This window comes from Lagopus leucura, unplaced genomic scaffold (assembly GCF_019238085.1).
Source record: "Lagopus leucura isolate 7727_CA_CO unplaced genomic scaffold, USGS_WTPT01 Super-Scaffold_650, whole genome shotgun sequence".
Lineage (NCBI taxonomy): Eukaryota > Metazoa > Chordata > Aves > Galliformes > Phasianidae > Lagopus > Lagopus leucura.
Window position 1 is genome coordinate 6,336,695 of NW_024962253.1, and position 24,592 is coordinate 6,361,286.

At 39.8% G+C, this 24,592-nt stretch overlaps 1 protein-coding gene across 1 annotated transcript in view; it reads left to right on the forward strand.

Annotated features, from left to right (window-relative positions):
* The window catches only part of SETBP1 (SET binding protein 1), a 276,753-nt gene that overhangs the window by 148,318 nt on the left and 103,843 nt on the right, over window positions 1–24,592 (forward strand). The window contains exon 5 of the mRNA XM_042862289.1: window positions 20,376–23,841. Within this exon, the coding sequence (XP_042718223.1) occupies window positions 20,376–23,841 (3,466 nt within the window). The remainder of the gene's footprint in view (window positions 1–20,375; window positions 23,842–24,592) is intronic.

A 24,592-nucleotide genomic window follows, 5' to 3' on the forward strand; every position in this document is an offset into this window, starting at 1 on the left:
ATCTCTATGCTCCTGAAAAAGCACTAAGTGTCCTGAGAGTTGCTTGAAATATTCCAAAAATAGTTCATCTGTAACATAGGTGTATAATCAGAATATGGGTACGGGGTGGCAGATTACAGGTTTCATCAGTATGTATCTGGGATGACTTGCATAACTGATTCATGGCCTCATCATCCATGATTAATGTGCTATAAAGTTACAGGAATGGAAGCCTCTCACATGTAGTGAGGCAGGGGCCCTGCAGAAAATAGCAGTATGTGACCATGTAATTAATGTCTGTGCCATTAATCTATTTGCACAAATGGGCAGAACTGGGGTCACGCTCACGAACTCATTGAGTCATGAGATCTCTCAGGTTCTCATCTTTGCCAGTTGTAGGGTGTTTTTTTCTTTTTCTGGCAAGTTTTTTATGTCATTTGTTTAAAGAGGCTTATAAAAGAGGTAATTTGAAAAAAGTGTGCACATATAAAAGTGTGAGGAAATTTTGACAGGTTTTATGCAGTCCCTCAAGCATGATAGTTTGCTCTTCTTGCATGACTGATAATATATCAATAAATTTTGTGATGTTATTGCCCTTTATTTTACTCTTCAGGGGAAAGAGGTGAAAGCAGATAATGCAGTTAAACATGAGGGCTGGCATGTGTCTCCACTGCATTCAGATAGTCTGAGAAGACCTAAGCCAAACCAGACCCTTATTATAGCAGGCACTGTAAGGGACAGTCCTGCTCCATGAATTTTACAAGGTAAAACCAAAAGAGGGGTGGCAGATATTATTTTGAACCTTTTTTTTTTTTTTTAGACAGAGAATGATGAAATTTAGGAAAGTATTTTACAAAGTATCAGCATTTTCAGTGAAGACTGTTTTTGTCTACAACAAAAATCAGTGGACTTCCAGAGGGCAAGTTAGACTTTTTTACTGGCCCAGTCATTCTAGTCATCTTTCTCTGTTACTGACCACGGAAATGCCCCTGGGTAACTATGTCACTAAATCAGGATTCTTACCCATGTAGTGAACAAGAATCACTACTAAAGCCACTTTTAAATGCCTATAACTAGGTGCTAGCCTCATCTGAATCTTTGGCTGGTAATAACCAGAGCTAGATGATCTTAAAGGTCTCTTCCAATCCAAACCATTCTACGGTCCTATAATCAAGTTCCTTGCCTATTCAAACAGGATATGACAGTGTAAGAGGAAATAAATGTCTCCAAAGTATCCATTCAGTGTCTTAGTCACAGAATCATAGAGTCACAGAATAGTTAAGATTGGAAGGGATCATCTAGTCTAGCACACCTCCTTCAAGCAAAGTCACCTAGAGCATCACATTGCTCAGGATCATATCCAGGGGGGTTTCAACATCCCCAGAGAAAGATATATCATAGCCTCTCTGGCAGTCTCCTTCCTTTGAATGAGCTTTTCTTTGTCCTTTAGGCTTGATTTTCCAGTAGGTTAAATACGTTCCTTATCGATACTTAATCAGCACTTCCCAGCAGTATATCCACTTTGACAAGAAAAAAAATTCTCTGATTCTTCACTCAGATATTTCTATTGCCCTTTGATGGGGAGGTTGATAGATAACATATAACAGCTTTAAACTTTTAAGTATTTAAAGTATTGCAGGCTCGCGAGGGAAAGCCTGAAAGGGACATTGGAAGTGAGAAAAAAGCTGCACACTGGCACACAGTCAAGAGACCCCTCTCTGATTTCAGACAGGTCCAAAGGACTGCCCTACCATGCTTAGAAGAAAGGCTAATCCCTGGGATCGTTATATTCACAATCCTGCCTTGTGATCTTTATAAATCTTTCTCTGAACACAGAGGATGAGCATCCTAGTGAGATTGTCAAAATGCTTTTTTGTACGAATACTTGGTTCAAAAAGAAACAGAGTCCTGTGAAGTTTCCGTAAAGAAGCAACCATCTGAAGATAGGCCTTATAAAAGATTAACTTGAATCCTACAGCTTCTTTTTTAATTTTTTTTTAATGGTTGTTTTTTTTTTTTTTTTTTACAAAAGCTCTTCTTAATGGTTCACTTTTTAAATGCACCCTGTTTAATTATTTATGCATCCTGAGCTGTTTTTTCTGGATTTGGAACTTTCAGCATGGCACTCACCTTTTTATTTCACACCACTGAAAGGACACACTGCACTGTGTACAAAACAGCATTTAAAGGTCCCCTTGAGAATGCACACAGCAAGTGTGTAAGGCCTGCTTAAATGTGTGTGTGAGATGGATTAGTTGCCTGAATGCTTTGACTGGTAAGTCAGGGAGTATGGTGAATCTAACTCTATCCTGGCAAAATGTTTTCAGACCCAGTTTGGAAGTCACAGGTTGTGGCTTTTGTGTTGAGTGACGTGTTGGCCTCTTTCCTCTGCTTCTTCATCTTTCATTTTCTCTGCTCTGCCTTTATTATTTGAACTTAAGGATTCTGGGCAGATTTTTTTCGCATGTTTTTGGAACAACATGGAATGTCAACTCCTGTTTGTATGCCCAGATAATTACAGTGCAAATAATAGACTGTTGTGACTACAAAAAATCATGGAAGTGAAGATCTGGATTTCTAGTCCAGTCTATGTGCATTAGGGAGACCTTGACTACGTGTCCTTGGTCAAATCTTTTAATTTACTTCTGGTATTTCTGGTGTGGAAATCAGTGCAAACAGACTTTCCTCAGTGCAGAGATTCAATTTTGCATAACTTTCATATCTCTTTACAAATACTGTTGTCCTAGAAATAGAAAAAATATATATTTTTTATTAGCTGTAAGGTTTAAATTATATCTTCAGAAGATGTATTTTCAAATGGGTTTGCTAATGCGTGCCACCTGAAAATGATTGCATGAATAGGAGCTGCTTTCAAAGTACCTGAAAAGAAAAAGGAGAAAAGAATCACTGGAGTCTGGAGCACTGCTAACAAGTCTCATGCCTTTTAGGATTGATTCATTCTGCAGGCTTTGATAACACAAACATAGGCCATGCCTTGGGTTAACGTGCCTAGATTTCTAATGCAAGGAAAGTCAAGAGTGTGATCTGTATCTCTGTTAGAGACTCAATGCACATCAAAGTGCTAATCCAGCAGCTTGATGTGGTTACTGAAATCCATCCTTGCTCAACTATCCATATCCTTATTTTGACTCTCTTGACTGTCAGAGACCATCCTGGAAGGCACTTTCATCAGGTGTGTATCAGAGTAGCCTAGTTGCTATTATGCACAATTAAATTTTGCAAACAGCAGAAACTCTTGGGTTAGTCTGGAAATATGAAGAGGAATGATGGAAAAGATGTAGACAGATCAACTAAATGTCTTACTTCCTATTCTTGCAAAATTGTTCTCTGTAATCTGTGTTTTTTTCCATTCCCTATGATTTCGTCTAGTCCTATGTGTTCAAAAAATGGGTTTACTGTTGTATCTGCAGGCTGCCCTATAACTTAATGCATCTTACTGTCAGCAGGTTCAAACATTAAGCCTGCGTTTCTTTTCATTTCATCCCTTTCATCCTATTTGTGTTGTAAAAAGCAGCTATCTCTTAAGCTGCTGCTAGTGCAGTGTCATGACTAAGAAGGGGAGGTTTGCTCAGTATTTTGGTTTTCACTGAGATCTGTTTTCAGCAGAGACTATTGCATTGTCAATTACACCTGCGTTTGAATATAAAGATTATCTTAAAAGAGGATAGATGCTTAAACATTCAGTGTAGTACTTCTGGGAATAAAATGTTTCTAGATCAAGCGAAATTTGACTTTATCAGAGAGAACATCACAATCAGACTTTGTCCCTTTTCTATCTACAAAGTAATCTGCAGAATCTAAGCAAGTCTTCTCCAAGGGAAATATCATGTCCTGTTGCGAAATAACTCTTCATTTTCCAAAACACTCTTGCAGCTCAATCTTTTCCATACATGGAGTCCTGTCTCTCCAGCACACTGCAGTAATGATGCCCATTCTGTATACAGTGTCTGCGTGTTTTGTTTTGTTTTGTTTTTCTACAAGGAAAAGGATTAGGCATGTTGAAAGCACGGTGTTTACTTCAGAAGAAATCCATCCAAGACAAGTGAACCGTCAACACCTACTTCTCAATAAACAACTGTCAGGGATTTGAGTAAATGAGGGCTGTGTGTGTGGTGGTGTGTGTCTGTTGGTTATTTAATTACTCCATGAGTCTGCTCGTATCCCTAGTAACCTTCATGTTTTCATTTGAGTTATGCCATAGCTTTGTAGTTATTTTTCCCAAATCATGGCTGGTTCTGAGACCAAATTTCTAGACATCAGCCTGGCTTTGTTTGCTGCCTGTGTTCCTGTAGCATGGGCAGATAATTTAAACAGGAACCTATGACCTCTCTTGTGTGCTTTAGAGGGGGCTTTGAGCTGCTTTGATGCCTCGTAGACACCTTTCCTAACTCCTGCATTAAGCCTTGTTCACCTGAAAAAATCAAGCTTTACTGGATTCCCATCAGGCATATTGTTTGGAAGGGAGAAATTTTAGCTCCAGTTCATCAACAAAGAACACTGCTGCTGTACCTCTAGGTTTTTACCCAATAAATGAGTAGACATAGCACATGTTGGTTAAAACTTGCAGGTCATGTACTGGTCAGGAATGCTGGCAAAACCACTTACCAGAAGAGAAAGATGTCTCAGTTAAATCAGGACATAGAGATCAGATGTCAGAGTCACTGGATGAACCATTCTTCATATTTTCTTGGAAAGAGTTTTTCATTAAGATGAGTGTTTTTCAAATGAGGTGCTGCTCCACGATAGTCAAAAGTTGGTTTCATACTCTAATATTTTTGGTGTGTTTTTTTGTTTGCTTTTTTTTTTTTGGTTTTGTTTTGTTTTTTTTCCTTTTCTTCCTAAACTGCTGTTTTTTGTCTTGTGGTCCTTTGAGGAAATAAAGTAGATACCTTCACTTCAGCAGCAACACATCTGGAATTGTGCTCTCCAAAAAACACCATAAGTAGAAGCCAAGGCCTGGTTCATGATCAGTGTGGTCAGAAGTCAGAGGTCAGACAGTGTCCTCTTTTTGCATTTTTTTGTAATGATAAGTTTTTGTGCTTTTTTCTCTGCTGAACCATAAGGCCTGGTGAACAGAGCCCAAGAATCAAAAGACAGACAGAGTAAGGTATGCCTACTTCAAGCCACGTGGAATCAAAGCAAAGCCTTGCTAATCTCACAGCAGTTGCCCACATTCTGTTAGAGGGCAAAGCAATACTGCTCAAAAGAAGGCAATGGAATTAAGTGTCTCTGGAAGCACCAAGAATGAATCAGACACGCTCTTGTGGGAAATAATCTATGCAAAGAGGAGGAGAAAAGAATGCCTAAAGCAGGAGATGCTGCTCCATGAGTAGCAGGCAGACAGCCTAGTTGCATTTTTCTTGTGGCCAGTAGCTCTAATATGTGGCTAACAGAATATACGTAACTCAAGATTTTACTGATTAACTAACCTCAAAACTGAACTAATGTTTGAATACGAAGCTAGAAGTGCAAACATCCAAGATGCGGCTAACTTGAATCCTGGTAACAGATTTTCTCTGTATCCAGATGTCCATTTGTATCATGTAGCATTTGCAGAGAGAGAGGGTGCAAGGAAATGTTAACCTCTGTTAACTTTGAAAATGGCTGGGTTTAAATTTGAATTGCACATGTAAGTTTGTTCTTTGCTTTCCAAATCTTTATTTGCCTGGAACAAGACTGTGGTATATCCAAGACCATATGTTTTCTCTTCTATGGTTTACCTCAAAAAGGAAAGAGAAGTCTTTCATTGAAGAACAATTTTAATTAAGACTTTGTAATGGTAGAGCTTTTATGAAGAAAATGAAAAATTCTGTGCTTCAGGGAGGAGTGATGGCATCAAACATCCCCCAAAGGTTCACAGCTTACTGTATTCAAAACATGTTTTCAAAGAAGTGCATGGATCTAAACAAGAAATAATAATGATAGGTGGAAATCTTGAAAGTATTGCCAGAAACAATTTAAGCTTCCAAACAGTTGTCTCGTTGAGAAATGTTTTAAGAAATTCTTTTGTCAAGGCATGGCTCAGCTCTGGTCTGGAGTGGTAGGAATGGAGTTAAAAGTGTATTATTGGACACCAATGTAATTGGGGCTATACTCATAATGCCTCCCTTCTGATAACTAATTCCAGAGCTTGAATTATTTGTTCAGATGCTTTATATAGTCAGTAGAGTGATTTAGCTGCTCTGATTTCCTCTCTGGAGGTTTTACTGATAACATGAGAAACTTGGGCTCCTCAACCAGGTGCTAGTAAAGGTTGGGTGGCCAAAACTATGACCTCAGTTTCCTGCTCTGACTGACGTGATGCATCAAACTGGAGAGCCAATTCGTGCAGTATATTCATGAGTGTTATTTCAAACCTGATCTTATATCAGACAAGGCTGGTCCAAGCTATAGCACTAGCAGAAAGCAGCTCAGTCCTGAGGAGCACTTGGGTTTGGATCCTGACCTGAATTTCTTATTTTATCTTCAACTCTATGATGTACATTTTTTTTTTTATTCCTAACTAGAAACCCAGTTTCTGGAGGACAAGAGCTGAAAGTGCAAAAGCTTTTCTTCAATCACAAACTTTTCCTATTTTTCTCTAAGAAAAACCCTAGCGAGCAGCAGCCAGCCCTGCTGAGATGTAGCCTCAAGTGTCCCCTCCTTCACAAACCGGAGGAGTACAACGAGTCTGCAAGGGAAGGAAACCTAATTACATTGCACATGTTCTAATTTAAGTTGCTGTGGGTTGCTGGGAGTTTGAGGAGCAGAAACATGAGGTCGCTTCTTGCCTGCGACCATGTCTTTTGCTGATGAAAAGTGTATAGACTTTATAGCTTTTCCTGGTGTAATTACCTCAAAGATGGATGAGTGGGGATCTTCCCCACAGTCTGGGCTTTCTTTCCTTGAGAAAAAAAAAAAAAAGTCCAACTTTAAAATTAAACATCTAGCAACATGTACACACGTGCACAGATAAAAGCACACAGTTGGGCAGGTAGAGCTTTACATATGTGTTGTGATCACAGATGCATGAATAGTCCATTTTAATAACACCACAAAGATAAGGAATTTAAAAAGTATCACTCGTGTAGTGTTTGCAATACAGAAATGCTAGCCTTCTACATCTGAGACATATCCAAATCGCCACTGGCATTCTGTGAAAGCCTTCTTGCTGCTCTAAAGCACAGTATCACATTTACTCTGCTTTTGCAAAGCAGTTTTTGCAGTTGTGGCTTTGACATTGATGGTCACTTCTAATGGAAAGTCATCATTTCAGCCAGCTTGGAGCCCTTTTATTTTCCCTCCCACACTTACACACAGTCTCATACAGCAAAGCATCTGTATGTTCGCTCTTCAGCTTCTGCCAGAGGGGTATGATTTTGGTGATAACCTATAAAAAAGTATAAATACATGCAGACCATATCTGCCATGCAAGGGCATTTTTAAATATAGTTTCAATATTTATTGTTTTTTCCCCATCCATTTACATATAAACCAGAGAAGACATGCACTTCATACAGGAAACATTGGTGGAATTCCTACTTGCCTTTTTTTCTTACTGTTTCAATTTACAGATCATTCTTTGTTTAGTGCTTGTAGTGGAAGGTGTGTCTTATTATCACTGTCTGAATGACAACTCATTTATTTATTTGAAGTCACATTAATCTAGATTGCAAAGAGCCTTGGCAATGTGAACTTGGGACCTTGGTCTTGGGAACCTCCATGGGTGCTTGAAAAAGTGAACGTCAGGAAGCCCAGTTTCTTCTGCTAGCACTGGCAGAAAAATATGGGAAGAAACTGGGTAAATTGCTGTACCTCAGTATTTCTGAATAATGACTCCTTCCATTATTTTTTTGGGGATTCACTGTTGATAAAATTTAGATCGTTTAAAAGCTTTTTGCTCCATGTGAATGATGCGATGGATATAATTCTGAAGGTCATGATGAAAAATACGTGTAATAAACTTTTGTTAGGTCAATTTTTTTAATAATACATCATTTAACAAAGTGTAGTCTTTGTGCACACCGCTGTTTCTCTTGAAACGTTCACTTGATCAGTAGCAGTAAATCCAACATATGTTATGTGTGGGAAAGGGAAGATCTGGAAAACTCAAAGAAGCTCTGTTTTTCTTCTTTTCTTCATTGTAGATGTTATATATGTAGGTATCTGGTACCCTCAGTAGTACCTAACCTACTCCAAGTGGAAAAAACATAAGTTAAAAATTACTGTTGTAAGTCTTACAACCGCCAGTCAGGGAAATCTGAAATTCTCAGATATCCATAACAAGCTGAACAGTCTGTAGCAGCAGTGTGCACTGAACTAAAGTCTCCGGCACTTTAAAGTACACCTTTTCTAGCTCTGCCCTTTCCATAGTATTCCACAAGGGCCACCCATCACAACTGCTGATAAGGTCGTGTGCAGGGTGAGTGATGAATCTGTGCTGATTTCGGAATGTTTTTCTGTCTGCTTGCAGAAAATAAATATGCATGTATATTTGAGAGAAATCCTTGAAGAGAGAATGTGCAAGAGTAATTGCATTGCCTAGTCAAAAACAGAGAGAAAAAAAATAAATAGTAACTTAAAATTCAGTGGTTTGAGATTTAGATTTCGTTGCTTATTGTCCCCCCACAATCCTCAAAAACATTACTGAACACTAAACATGACTTTGGATACAGACAGACACTTCCAACATTTCAGAGGTTTTGCATCTGGGCTCCTGTTCTTCAGAGAACACAGAAGCAGAGAAATGTAAACCAAATTAATATGTTCTTCTGTATTTAGGAAAGAAAAAACAGGGTTTTTTAGGAAAAAATGGCAGCCAGTGCCTAAAAATGACCCCAATGTTCCTCATGTCTTCAGATCCAAGATGTTTTTATTTTGTGCACTTCCACAGATGTATGTGAGATTTAGATCCAGATTGGATATCAGACTTTGTGCCTCATTTGGAAGGGCCAAATCTAAGTAAATCCTATTTTGTGTGGACAGGGTCAGTATGGAGGAATACTTTACATTTATTCACCTCTTGAAAGTCCATGTGTGTGCGCACTTAGCCAGCGCAGAGGAATTGTTACAGGAATCACAACAACTTCCTCTATACATTGGTTTCCTGAATGCACTGACATGAATGTTTTCTCTGCATGTGCTTGTCTTCACTCTGGGGAGAATTGCATCTCACTGGGCTTGTAAGGATCTAAAGGTCCTTCCTAGTAAATAAACTCAGCTGTACCACTGGGACAAGCTGCTTTACAACAGCAAGGAATATGGCAAGTGAAATGACTTGTTAAAAAATGTGAAATATTCTTTTTGGTGCCAAGGATGAGGAAGAATTGCTGGGATGAATCCAGAACTGAGGTGTGTCAAGGGATAGAAGTGATTCCAGGGGAAGAAAGTAGAGGCTCTGAGCAGTGAGATTTATTACACTGGGATATAGCCTCCCAGAGGAAGGGCTTGAAGACACATTGCTGGAATTGCTTAACACTTGGTTGGACAAAACACTTGAGGATATAGAGAGGATATATGGCCACAGATTTTTAAGGCTAGAAAGAGCCATTGTGATCACTTAGTCAAACCTCCTGCATGACTCATACCAGGGGATTTGCCTAGATGTATTCCTGTCCAATATTTGTCATGCACTAATGCATATCTGTTTGAAAAAACACCCAGCCTAGATTTACAAGAATCTTCCAGTAATCGACAATCCATTGCCATGATAAGCTGTTCTCATGGTTATTTATATTTCCTATTAAATATGTGGGCCATGTTTCTGTCTTACTGCTGTTAGCTTCTACTTCAAGCCCTGCATCTATCTGCTAAACTGAAGGACCTGCTGTGACGCTGTTGTTTCCATTTGAAGTCGCTTTGTTGTACCTCAAATGCTTGCAACACCACCCTGACCAGTGCCTTAGCTCATTTCCCTCTCTCCTCCAGTACCTCTTTGAAAAACTTACCTTCTACCATCTCTACAGATGCTGATCCCTCAGATAAGCTGTACTGTGGGAGGAAAAAAAATAAGATGTATAATTAGATCTAACTTTGCTCCCTTAGAAATAGACAAGTACATGTTCATGTCTGAGTTGTGTCTTCCCCTGTATATATCACTTCCACTGTACTGTCTTTCCCTGATATACCCTTTGAGTCAGGGTAGGGGATAGTGGACTGTAACTTTGGTGTCAGTGTTTTTACGGAGTTACTCAACTCAAGCACACAGCTAGCACTTAAGAGGAAGTAATAACTGCACTGGGAATGGTTCTGCTTCATCAACATGTGTAGAGTGAAGAAATGTATTTAGGTGATTTAGTAGAACACGGGCAATCAAAAGAGCAATACTCTGATGTGCTGGCCATGCTGTACTATTTCTGTATGTAGTCCCAATGGTTCCACTCGTAAGAGAGGTCATACAGAGAGATCTCTGAATTTTTTTTGAAAGTCCAACAACTGAAGATTTTCTACAGACTAGATCATCTGCATTGATAAGCAAATCCTGAGCAGGAGAGCTACAAACTTTGCTGTTTTGGATACTAATCCCAGACCTGAATTCATACTAAGAGATTTTCTACCTGTTTAATTCAAATTGGTGAAAGAATGGGGATTCAATGAGCTGAATTTTATCCCAAATTTCTTAGGTGAGATGCCAAAGAAACCTAGAAGGCCATTTAATTACAAAGTAATGCTTGATATGCCTTCCAAGCCTTCTTTTAAACCGCTGTACCTTGTTCTCTCTTTTATTCCAGCCCATGCTGCTGTTTTATTTCTGTGGAAAACAAACCTAAACTTGGTCATGGCCTTAAAGCATTTCTGCTGTACCTTAATAAAAGTGTGTTGTGAAAATGGCTAAGAAAGTCTTGAAAGTATAAAATCAAAGGACAACTAAATCTTGGGCTCAGCTCTCTAATTGATTTCCATTGGAGATTCACACTTAATAAAATACAGAAAATTGCATTTTATTTTGGCACATAAATACTGGTAGTGGAGACTGTGGCATTTAGAAGAGAGTATCACTGCACCAGAAAACTCACTTCAGCAAAATGATGCAGTCCAGTTGAGCCCCTTTTATGATCTGACAAATGACTGTTTTTATAGCACACTAAATAAAACTTGCTATTCGAACTGGAGGTTTATTAGTAAAGGTGATTCTGTGATAGCTGGGGAGGGAGGAGGGGGAGGAGGCACAAGGAATGAACATCAAAAGAGAGACACGCGTCATTCAGAAAAAGCACAGAAATGCCCCCCAAATGTGATAGCACTCATCATCACCCTGACTATCTCTGCCGCTGAAATAACTGATGTCACCATTACTATTTCTTTGTTGCTCCAAAACATTATTGCTAGTTTGGTCACATTTCCGCTGATGGAAAAGCCTTTGCTCTGGGTGCAGTGAGGGAATTAGCAAAAACATCTAGGCAGAAGAGATGGCTGTGGGGAACAACATACGAATAATGATATGATAAAATTAGTCCAGGAGGATTAGCCAGGGCAGTCTGTGACAATAATGCCACCAAAACTGCTGCTTTTATATTCTTGTAAGAGGACGTGCAGGTGGAAGTTGGCATCCTCATAGAATGCACCTATACCTTAGATGTGCCTGTGAATTGCTTGGTGTTTTTCTTCAAACACAACTGCTTTGGTGTGTAAGTGCACTCACGAGGTGGAATACTAAAAGTGATGATTATGGAGAGGGAGAGGGTGTCATCTTTAGACTAGAAACAATCTGCTGTCACACTTCTGATGTCTTCAGCCTCCACTGCAAAGTTCCCCAGAAACAGTGTCATGCACTTGCTGTTGGTATGAGCAATATGGAGAAAAGGATTACATTTCATCCAAAGCATCTTTGAAAAATGGGCACAGAGTACATATAAAGTGAGAGGACGAAACTGAAATGATAGTTGTCCTGTGGTTTTTGCATATGGGGTAGGTTTCACTGCATGCTTACTTGAATTGTTAGGAATGACAGCATGAGAGTTTGAGGCTAGATGAGTGTGTTCCTATTCTCTTTCATCACAAGATAATTATTTTACTAATGAAAACCAAGGAGAATCCCACTCAGGAGATGGAGACCAGCTTTTTGAGAGAGTCAAGAACATGGTATACATCCCACATCATCTGCTGGCTCTACAGAGAGTGTGGTTTTGAGTTCATAACAAGTGGAGCTAGAAATTTATCATGTATGACATCTCCAGGCAGATTTTCCAACAGGAATGAACCACCCACATCTTGTTGCGGATCAGTTTCATGTTTTCAGGGTGAATTGGTAGGGCAGGACTCAACACTTGATGCAGAGAAGTGGAAAAACTTTCCTTCAGTATATTTAAACCCCTTTGCGAATTTTCATGAAATTTAACCCAGATACACCAAATTGATGTTCTGGCAGATTTCTGGACTTTGTTCTAATGCTGTAGCATATGCAATACTTCATGCTAGACCTTAGCTGCAATCAGGATGCTTTGAAAGAATTAATCTGGCGGTCAGTAACTGCTAAATGAAGTGCATGCTAAAAGAATGATGAGCTAACTGACTGGAGCTCACAGCTTTTATGAGCTTTTCTAAATGCCTGTTTTCAGGTGAATTCAGCATCTCCTTGACATTCAAGGACTCAATTTATACTCAAATTATTTAACTCTAGTGGAAAGAAGCATTGGCCTCAACGGAAAAGCCATTTATAATTCCCCCACCCCTTGGAAAAAAATAAATGCATTCAGGATAAAGCTACAATTCTTATAATAAATGAAATCTTTCAATGCAAATTAAGCACTGCAGGCTTTTAAAAATTACAGCAGAAACTTAGAGTACACAGCTGCTCACATCCTTGTTTCCAATTTAGTAATCTGAGACGTGCTGAAGCATTAATGTTTCGGACAACACCACAGACGTTTCAGAGATAAATACTTACTGCTAGCATTTCTATAAAGCCAATAGAACTCCATCCATCCTGGGACCCTTCTGCCATTTGATTTTGCCCTCAAATGCGGAAGTTACAGAGGAAGGAGGAAAAGCATAAAACATAAAGTTAGACATGCAATTTTTTTACTTGCACACCAGCTCCATGGGACTATAGCACTACTGAAGGGATGGAAATACATTTCATATATCAATATTAAAGTATTTGTGTCAGTGATGGTTCATTAACCCAGCTTTTGGACAAAAAAAAAAAAAAAACCAAGAAGTTTATCAAGACATTTTCCTCTGCAAACCCCTGCTTCTTGGGTGTAATGCCCAATTGAAACACTCACTTAGAACTCTATGCACTAGCTAAAGGTCAAGCAAGGATCGAACCAGGGCTGTCTCACCAAAACTGCGTTAGTTCTGTTATAGTCCACCTTAGGTGGTATTTGTTCTCTACTAGCTGCCTGAAGTTAGGCAGCAAAACATGTTATGCTTAAACATGATACTTCAACTGCATTGTTATGTCAGTGGTGATGGGCTCTTTGTTGGAAATGACAGAAAAATCCCATTGTTTAGGGTTTTCCCAGACTCGGTGTTTAATGTGTAGCCCTGAAAAGAATAGGGTTGATAAATGTTTGATTAAAAAAAGAAAAAAAGAGTATGTGCAGAGATGACCTTATTCTGCAAGTAAGGAATGGATCAGATCCTAGTTCCAAATTTAACCTTTATAAACTCACAATCTGTTGCAGTTTACCCAAATAAAATCCTCAATTACTGTGTTTGGAAATTGAAAGTGTTTGGAATGCAGCTGAACACTGAAGTAGCATGCAAATCATCATTTAAAGCAGTACCAAAATTAATTTGGAATAACTTAGAATCTGATAGTTATAAAGCAAATCAGGATGCCTTAGTTGGAAGGCACGAAAAACTATATTATTTGCAATCTTGTGAGCATCTTTAGACCATTCAGTAATCTCTGTGTATTGCTTTATTGTTTCTGTAAAATAAGGACTTCAGTTAATATTCTCAAAAGGGTTGCAATGCAAAAGCTTTTGTTTTATCAGTATTTTTACTTAGTTATCTTGATCATATCATGGTAAGAACAACAAGCTGCTTATGCTGCAGCAGCAAATAACAACACCAACTTTCCCATGGAATTTCACCTTTTCAGTATTGATATGATTACACAAATATCTCAGGGAAAACAGAGGTGTATAACAACGGCAGTGCAAACCTGCAGGGACTCCCAGCACCTTCAGTGGAGCTCTTCTTGATGTGCACAGCACTGCACCACAGTCTGCTATGTTTATGTTCAGCGAATGGACACAAACAGTTGATGCTTTGCTTTTAATTAACCCACTCTTAGCCCATGCTGTGCCTTGCTCTCAAGTAGTCCCCCTGCAGCTTCGTGTTAACTCCTGCCTCTCTTTCGATATCTAATGAATGATCCTTAGTTGTGTGAATGTGGTGGTGTTTGGGCTTTGTGCTATTGAAGATTAAGGATTTTAAGGAAGGAGTGAACTCTGGAATTGTTGAATTTCATACACTGCCCTGGAAAATTCCCCTTCTTTAGGACAATAATCGTGAATTTCATATTAATGCCTGATGACATGTTTTCTATCCATATTTTAATTGGAATTAAAGCCCTTGTATCAGTTTTGAACTAGCTTTAGTGGAGTTTCTCACAAGATGTTACTGCTGTTTTCCTTTCTATCAAGTGTCACATTCCAATTTCTGATCCCTCCGCTATGATTACAGTTACTAAGGATATACAAGACTTCCTGAGCCCTTTCAGACACTTGCTATTACAAACTGACCTGATTCAATCAAACAATCCTGATATAAATTGACCACAATTACTGCTAAACCCGTAAGTCATCAGACCAGAACCAAGTTTCTCTAGACCTTGAATCTCCTCTACCTAGCATCTTTTATTTACAGAGTAAAGCTGCCTCTGGAAGGCTCGGAGCACTCACCAAAAGATGTGAACTGTCTCCAACCTTTAGTTCTGATTATAAGCTTCAAGTGAGCTGTTTTCAGTTGCCCCACTGGGAAATGAGAGGAAATGCTCAGTTTCAGTTTTGAGCAAAAGTATGATCTGAGCTAGGATTATTTATTCATGTGCTGGAGCAGGATATCTCAGACTTTTTCTTCCTCTCAAAGGGCTTTATTTTCCAGCAACTTATTTTCATGCATGTCTAGGATGCAGAAACTAAAGAGAAAGCTTTTCAAGAGGAACAAATTATCTGGAGTTTCTCCCATTTTTTGGAACTCCTTGTGAAGGACCAAAGCCACATCTGTTGTTTTCAGAAGGCAGGTGCACATTGCATTTCCATCTTATCATCACTGCAGCCAGATATTTTCATTCAGTCCTAAAAAATCTCAGGCTGACCTTTTGCCTCATCAAAGAGCTGTTTTCGGAATAGTTTAGAAACATTATCAACCTCATCTTTAATTTTTTCAAAACGGAATTAGGAATGAATGCAGCCTTGCCTTTTCTCAAACCAGGCTAGGTGCAAGGAAGGTCCGGTCTACATGCAAAACAGCTCCCTTAGCAGAATGCTGTGCCTGAGCTAATATACTTCTCTGCATGGCTTGGAAGCAATCTTATGACTCAGCATCAACCAGCCCAGGTGGCCAACAGACCAAACTCTTGCATAAATTAAAACAGTCACCCCATTGATTTCCAATGAGATGTCAGCTCCTCATTGCCAGAATTGCTACCAAAAATGCCTTTCAGGTTCCTAGAACACACAGAGGAATTGAACAATGCTTTTCTGAGATTCTTGCTTGCTGGAGAGGCAGGAGTGGCCCTGAGAAAAGACAAACACTTCCAAAGTCTCTAAGTGATATTATTTGTTTAGGAAAGCCTTTCCTCATTTTTATTTTATTTTATTTTATTTTATTTTATTTTATTTTATTTTCAGCCTGTGAAGAAGAAAACAAAGGACAGTATGTCCCCAGAGCATACTCTGATGTGTCACTGTGGATGCCAATCCCCACAGACACTCCCAATGTTATTAATTTTTAAAACAAACTTGCTGATTGAGGTTCTGACTGCCTTTAAATTGTCTCTACAAGGAGACCGTGTACTAATTAACCCACAGAAACAATCAATGATGTACCTTTTTCAAGTTTCAGGGTGATTAGAATATGAAAATGAAGAGCACAATAGTGCAGATGTTTTAAAATCACAGCAGACAGCAATTAGTGACATGGGAACCAGCTGCTTATCTCTCCATATAAAGCCTCTTAATAGGGAATTACACTTGAGGAGCCATTACACAGATGGATCTGCAAATGATTTAAAGAGGGGGCGTAGTAGTATTAACTTTGATTTGCAAGCCAGATTCCTGACAAGCTGTATGTCAGGAATATATACCTCTAGAATTTTTTTCCTTTTAGAGCAAAAAGTTACCACACCCTGTAAGCTACTAGATTTGTTTCAAGTTATATCTAAGTGTTTATTATTCTCTTATTTTTTTTTTTTTTTTTTTTCTTTTTTTTCCCTATAGATTAGTTTGGATTTTTTTTTTTTCTCATGTTCACATTAATTTATTGATTTGGTTACTGGAATCTTTTCCTGCTTTCTGCTTTGGGACTGGAAGTATTATGTAAATTTCGAGAAGCTCAGAGGGGATGTGGAGGCAGAGTGATACATCTAGTAGTTAAAATAAGAGTCCAAGAGGGACGGATTCAGCCACTGGGTACTCTTTGTAGAGTAAGGCACTATTCATTAGGAAGGTGGCTATAATATGTCTTTCCTTTTTAATGGTTGAGGCCTGCGTGCCTGAATAAAATTATCAAGATATCAGTAGGTGCAGGGATACACAGGTCTGGCAAGGCATGTGAAAGCACACACTGCCGTCTCTGCTCTCTGTGCAATTCTCTTCAGTTGCAAACAAGATGTATCCTGCTTGTAAGTCTACATAAAGCTACCTGAAGTGAGGACTGAAAGTCATGAGCTTGACGCTAAAACCGTTTCACTAATGGTAAGAGGATTCATAAGTCACTTTTTTTAGTATAAGTTCTAGCGCATAGTGGATTGTGTTGCTCAAACTTCCTTGCAGTTATAAAGCAGAAGATATTATTTTTACTTTTTAAAGGAAAGGTGGGGTTATAACCCACTAAGGCTTTCTTGTAAACTGAATCAAGAGAAATATTGACCAAGGTTAGTGATAAAATTACATGGGTTAAAATATGTTTCTACTTTTCTATCAGATGAAGGAGTAGGGTCCTGGTCCAGAATAATTAGTTGATAAAGAAAATCTCTTTAAATGGAAGAGAGAACTACAAATAGAGGGGCTGAAGTTTGAAGTATTTTTAGGATATCATAAACCAAAAAGTAAACAAAAGTTAATCATTTCACTTTTCAGGAAAAAGCCCACTGTTCTTGGTACTGGTCTCAAGCTGTGTTGCCATAGGAACACTTTTTGAGTCAAAAGACCCCTGCTATAGATCTGCAGTATATTACATGCTCACTAACAAATAAAATAATGTATTTCTGTGTAAGGTAGCAAGATATAGGCTTGTGAAGAGCCTCGTTTACTCTTACCAAGCCCCCCTTTGCTCCGCTCCCCCCCAGCAGACCCAATATCCTCCAGTAGTTTATCCCAGATGTTAGATATATTATGATATCTCTTGTTTGTTTCTTAGGATTGTGCTCACCCAGAAAGGCAAGATGAAGCCTAACTGTTAGGACTGATGGGATCAGAAAGCAGTACAGAAAAATACACCATAAAAAGAAATAGATTTTGCTGCATTACTTTTAACCAATTTACTGTTGCTTTTAAGAAGACAGTCCCCATGTATTTGATATAGCCTATGAAATCCAACCTACTGCAGCTGCATGCTTTCTGGTTACTTTGGTCTTTCCTCCACAAGAATTATTTTGGGATGACATGGACATGTCTGGCAGGAGAGAGCAAACTGTAAACATTATGCTGGAAGGATACCATGAAGAGACCCTGTGGACTGCTATTTGCTACAGCAGATATATAGTTTGACATCCCATTTCAGAAATGAAGTTCTCCAATCCTGTTGACTGGTTTTTGAGGCCCTGTTAAAACTGGAATATTTATCTATGTGGTTAAATGCCTCAAGCGTTGGCACCTTTGATGACAGAGGGATATCTTTCTCATGAACTGTAAGATTAATGTTGTGGTGGCCTGTGGTACTGCAGTAATGACAAGGCTATCATTAAAGATATGTTGGTAGTTGCATCACCATTTTATAGTGTGTGGAACAAGAAAATGAGACTGGAGGATTCAACTGATATATCAGCACTCATCTCTGATATACAGCTGGCCTCTCAATGCTGAGCCCTTATTAATGGCTTTAAATATAGAGATTACTGCTTCTTTTAAACCAGAGATTCCTGTGTGTGTGCAGTGTGCTTAGAGACACCAGGGTGTTGCTAGCTTGTGATGTTTTTTCTTGCTATAGTCACCTTCTCTTTTTCCGAATGAAATTGTTCCTGTTGCTTAGTTTTGCAGCTCAGCATTTTGGAAATAATGTGAGGGGCATGAGTTGCTTTGACAGCAGCCATAGATCTGAGATCCCAACCTTGGCACAGCACCAGGGGCCGGGAGAGACCTCAACCCACTATTTCCAGGCTTTTTTTCCTGAATAAAAAATTGTACGCTGGAAGAGTATGTTCTATGTGAGGCATGAAAACATACTCAACTTCATTCTGGGGACATGGAAACAGGTGGGCTGTGTTTTCCCTTGTATTTTACCTAAGGAGGACATTGGTGTTGTGCTGTGGGAGCTGCGTGCCCCTAGGCTGCAGTGCGGCTGGAGCGTGGGAGGCTGCTGAGAGGAGGAGCCGATTTCTTCCCCGAGGCCTATTTATGCTTTTGGCTCTTTTCTCAGGCTGAAAAAAAAGGAAAGAAAAGTGTGTCACTCGCCCGTGACATCTGCAGCACCACCGCAGCTGCATACTTTCATTTTCTCACTCCACAATTCCTGGAAATCTCTGCTTTCCCTGAGTGTAGCTGGTCCATATGTACAACAGCTGAACTATCCACAGGATTTAAGAGTCCCCTATTACTCTGCAAACAATGGACCAGAACAACTTCATCGTTACTGCCTATTCCAGAAAGGCCACATGTCCTTTTTCATGTGAATACTAAGGATACCTCAACATTACTTTGCCTATAAGTTGCATGTTTGCTGGTCACTAAATAACATATTGTGGACTTGGGGTGTTTAGCACCTTACAAATCCCCTCTGAAATTGATCAGAATTTGAGGACACCTAATTTCCCAGAAGACTAGGCCTCAAGGAGCTATGAACCATTTTGTGCTGGCCCCAAAATCTCTGTGGCAAACAACCCAAGTAGGGATCTAATGTAATGCTGCTGATAGAAACTTAATTGTAACAGCATGTTTGCAGAAACATGAGACACTTAGCAGTTGTTTTCTATTGTTCTTTCCTTAGTTACGCATTTATTTTAAGTCTCTCATCATTTATTTGGTATTCGGAACGGTGTTGTTACAGTTTGTTGGGAACAGTTGTTTGCTTGTTTACTAGATGCTCAAAATCAGTTGCACGGTTTGGTCCAGAGCTTTACAAAACATAACATCTGGATGTGACCAGAGAAAACAAATGGCTAGAGGAGGTCAGTGAGAGAAAATAAAATGTATGTTTCATTGTTTTTTGCACCTAAAAGAGTTTTGAAAAAGTTATAGCTGTAAAGAAATATAATTTTCTCTAAATGAAGAAGGCCTGCCAAGAATAAAGTAGCCTTTATTTTGCTCTGAAGAAGACTTTGGTATAATTCTGCCCTTTCTGTTACCCCTGCAGTTTGAAGGCTTGCTGTCAGATTAAAAAGTGTATAGAAGATGTCACTTCCCAACAATGCAAATATCAGATTATTAAAATATAAAGAGAATAATGCAAATCTTGAACTTGCCAAGTGTACCTCACACACTGGATGCTATGCTTATCGTTTTTAACCATTGATTTTGTGGTGATGACTTCTACATGGTAATTTAAACAAGTAGATCTTTGAGGATTTTGGCTTTGTGGGGAGATGAACTCATGGGTTTTACTCTTGTTTGTTGTAGCTTCCTAGATAATTCTATATTCATGTTGTTTACATTAGTGGATTTAATTTTGAGCATTGAGTTTGCTAGGGATTATTTTTAAGGAAAAGCATTCTCACCGAGAGGCTAAGTTTCACCATTCATTCATTGGAAGGGAATATTTTACTCATGTTTTAAATTAAAAATCAATAAAAGATGTTTCCTCTGCAATTTAGCATTTATAGAAAATATTTCCATTGTTTTTAGAGTGGGAAAACACACAAAACTTGTTTACAATGCATGAATCTGAATGCAAACTTGACTGAAATATAAGAACACTTTATAAAGGCTCCTAACTGTTATGAGGACTTTGGCTTAGAGCAGTTGTCATTCACTATGCAACTAAAGAGCTGCAGCCAGTGGTTGTGACTGGACTGATAAACTAACTTTTTTCCTGATTTTTTTTTTTTTTCTTTTCTTACTTACCAGGTTTATGACAGGCCACAGAAACATTCTACCCTGCACTATGATCCAGGCCTCCAACAAGACTTCACCAGTGATACCTTAAAATCAAAGCACCAGCAGAAAAGTAGCAACCAGCACCATCTTGACTGGTCAGCAAGCTCCAATACTGGATCCACTTCTCAAAGTTGCTTCATCAACGCAGAACCCAGTCGAGAAGCTGTTAGTGCCACCAAGGTCACTCCTCCAGAGCCAGGAGTTTCCTTCAGTAAATCCCAAGCAAAGAAGTCATGTGCCAGCAGCACGTGGGGGCAGCTGTCTGTCAGCAGCAAAGAGCTTGCCATTTGCAGTGCAGTCTCATCACCCAACAACACTGGTGTGACTGCTCAGCCAAGCAGTGCCTCCGAGAGCAACGGGCTGTTGCCTATTGGTGATCAAGATGGAGGCGTGCAGCTGGAAGCTCCTGATCAGTCTGCTGGGAGTACAAAGAAGAAGTCCAGCAAAAAGGACTTGATATGTCAAACCATCCAAACTGCTGACATTGAGTGGATGAAGAGTGCTCAGAAAGCATTTGACAGCAAATGCCATGACAGCATGGAAGGAAAAAAAGAATCTTATTCAATGGACAGTGTGTTAGATGCGTCACCATCAAAACAGAATCCCACTTCTGCTAGCAGCTGTGAAAATGACACTAGCCATGTACGAATTACTATCCCAATAAAGTCTCCAACAACAGATACATCCAGCCACAAAAGGAAAAAAAGGCAGTCTACGAAATCTTCAATGGAGAAAGCTATCCAAGAGAAAAGTCTGCCTTCTGGGATTGCTATGAGCAGTGAAGTAGCAAACAGGACTATTTCTCAGTCAGAAGGGAGTAAAAAAGATATTCGAGTCACAAAGCCAGGGAAAGTGATTGAAAATGAGTCTCCCTTAGCAGCTATTGACAGCAGTGTGCTTATTGACAGAGCTTCCCCCAACAGTGCCACCAGACTCAGAAAACCTGTAGCTGTGACATCTACTCTCCTATCCACTGATCTCCCCACAGCTAACAAACTGTCTGAGGTCCAGCACCCCAAACTCACAGCTAAACGGCGATGGACCTGCAGCAAACCTAAATCTATCCTTCGGGAGACCTCCATGACCACATCTGAGAAGATGATGGTGGAACCTCCTTCAGCCTATCCCATCACGCCATCCAGCCCTCTGTATACCAATACAGACAGTCTTACTGTGATCACACCTGTCAAGAAAAAAAGAGGACGACCAAAGAAACAGCCTTTGCTTACTGTTGAAACCATTCATGAGGGAACATCCACTAGCCCAGTGAGTCCAATCAATCGTGAATTTCCAGGAACAAAGAAAAGAAAGAGGAGACGGAATCTGGCCAAGTTGGCTCAGATGGTCCCAGGAGAGGACAAGTCCATCAGTGATCTTAAGTTTCACAAAAAGGTTGGAAAGCTTGGGGTCTTGGATAAGAAGACTATCAAGACCATTAATAAGATGAAGACCCTTAAGAGGAAGAATATTCTCAATCAGATTTTGTCCTCCTGCTCCAGCAGCATAGCTCTGAAAGCGAAAATCCAGCCACCATCTAGCGCTGGGCCAACAACCATTGATGCCAGACTAGGGAAGCAGATCAATGTCAGCAAGAGGGGGACTATCTACATTGGTAAAAAACGGGGGAGGAAGCCAAGAGCAGAACTGCAGCCTCAACCAGAAGAACCTAAGACAGCCATGAAGCACTCAAGGCCTGTTTCCAGCCAGCCAGAAAACCCAGCAGTGCCTTCCAACCTGCAGTCACTTGTGGCATCGTCACCAGCAGCTATTCATCCACTTTCAACACAGTTAGCAGGGACTAATGGCAACCTTAGCCCTGCAAGCACTGAAACAAATTTTTCAGAGTTAAAAACTATGCCAAATCTTCAACCTATCAGTGCTCTTCCTACAAAAACCCAGAAAGGAATGCACAGTGGAACTTGGAAGCTGTCTCCACCCAGGTTAATGGCTAATTCACCTTCCCACCTCTGTGAAATAGGTTCTCTAAAAGAAGTTACGCTGTCACCAGTGAGTGAGTCTCACAGTGAGGAAACCATTCCGAGCGACAGTGGGATAGGTACAGACAACAACAGTACTTCTGACCAGGCTGAGAAAAGCTCAGAATCCCGCCGGAGATACTCCTTTGATTTCTGCACCCTGGACAATCCAGAGGCTATCCCATCTGACACCAGCACAAAAAACAGGCATGGTCACCGGCAGAAACATCTCATTGTGGATAACTTTCTCTCTCACGAGAGCATGAAAAAGCCAAAGCACAAGAGGAAAAGGAAAAGCTTGCAAAACAGAGATGATCTCCAGTTTCTGGCAGACCTTGAGGAACTCATCAATAAATTTCAAGTGTTCAGGATTTCGCATCGTAGTTACACATTTTATCATGAAAATCCATATCCCAGCATCTTCAGGATTAATTTTGATCATTATTACCCTGTGCCATATATCCAGTATGACCCATTGCTCTATCTTCGCAGGACCTCTGACATGAAGTCTAAGAAGAAGCGTGGTAGACCTGCCAAAACCAATGACACCATGACAAAGGTGCCTTTTTTACAAGGGTTCGGTTACCCTATTCCCAGTGGGAGTTACTATGCACCCTATGGAATGCCTTACACATCAATGCCTATGATGAATCTTGGTTACTATGGTCAGTATCCAGCTCCTTTGTACCTGTCTCACACGCTCGGAGCGGCTTCCCCATTTATGAGACCTACCGTGCCCCCACCCCAATTCCATGCAAGCTCTCATATGAAGATGTCCACCACTGCCAAGCATAAAGCAAAACATGGAGTGCACCTACAAACACCTGTGGGAATGGGCCTTGGAGACATGCAGTCCTCTTTGGCTCCTCCAAAGGTTGGAGGAACAAGCCTTTCAAGTAGCCGACTTCACAAAAGGAAACACAAACATAAGCACAAGCATAAGGATGAGAGGATAGTGGGGACACATGAAGATCTGAGTGGTCTCTTTGCTAGCAAGTCCACTGGCTTCTCCAGTCACTCTATCAATGAAAGGCTAAGTGGCTCAGATAAAGATCTATCCTTGCTCAGTGAGAAAAGCAAGCATAAGGAGAAGCAAAAGCACCAGCATTGTGAAACTGGACACAAAAGCTCAAAGAGCAACTTTGAAGTGGATACGCTGTCTACCTTATCACTTTCTGATGCCCAGCAGTGGACACAGAGTAAAGATAAAAGTGATTCAAGCAATGATCCCATTGACTCTTGCACAAAGAGATACTCTGGTAATACTGAGAGTAATGCAAGGTCAGAGTCCCTGGACATGTTTGGTGAAATGAATTCCTCGAGTGAGAAACGGGATAATGATGGAAGTGGGAATAAAAGAAGAAGTTTTGAAGGGTTTGGAACTTACAGAGAAAAGGACATTCAGCCCTTCAGGATAAATAGGAAGGATAGAAGTACTTATGATTCTTCTGCCTCTTCTGGTAAGTTCTGCTTTATTTTATTTTATCTTACTGCACTTTAATTTTAATGCTGAACAGAGGGACTTGCGATTTTTCAATAATTTTATTCAAGTCATTCACTTCTCTGACTGTTTGTAATTGATTCTCATTTTCCATCTAGACTTTAGGGATACTGACAAGAAAGCTGGCCACATGTTAAGTTGAGACCTACACAAGTTTTTAGGTTGTTAGACAGCATTTATGAATATTTCTTTTCACCTTGCATATTTATTCTTGCTTGTTGCACATCTGGCAAAAGTCCCCCCATCATGCTCTACAGCAGCAGCAATTACAAAACCTGCTGGCAAAGCAGGCAACTCTCTTACTCAGATCTAATATCTTAAGGTGATAGTTGTTGCCCAGCCTTTGGAAGTACAGCCACAGCACTGAATGGAGTTACTTTGCTCTCACCTATAAAGCGTACAAAGTTCATTTGTTGAAGGGCTGAGAAAGATGTATGGGAATTTGTGGATCAGTATTCTGTGACTGGTATGGTGTCTGATCCAGAGGAACCTAGGATGGTGAAGGGTACAGTGAATATGTAGAGACCCTTGCTAAAATCATTGTGTGAATCTGTCACTTCTAGTTGGTAGGTGTGATGTAAAGTAATTATCCTGAAATCAAGTGGCTGAAAGAAGGGATTGGTGTCATGGAAACAATAAACCCTGACTGGCTATGAAGAGTTTGAGGATGTATGACTAGGAAATATAAGCTAGGTTTGCAGGGAAAGAAA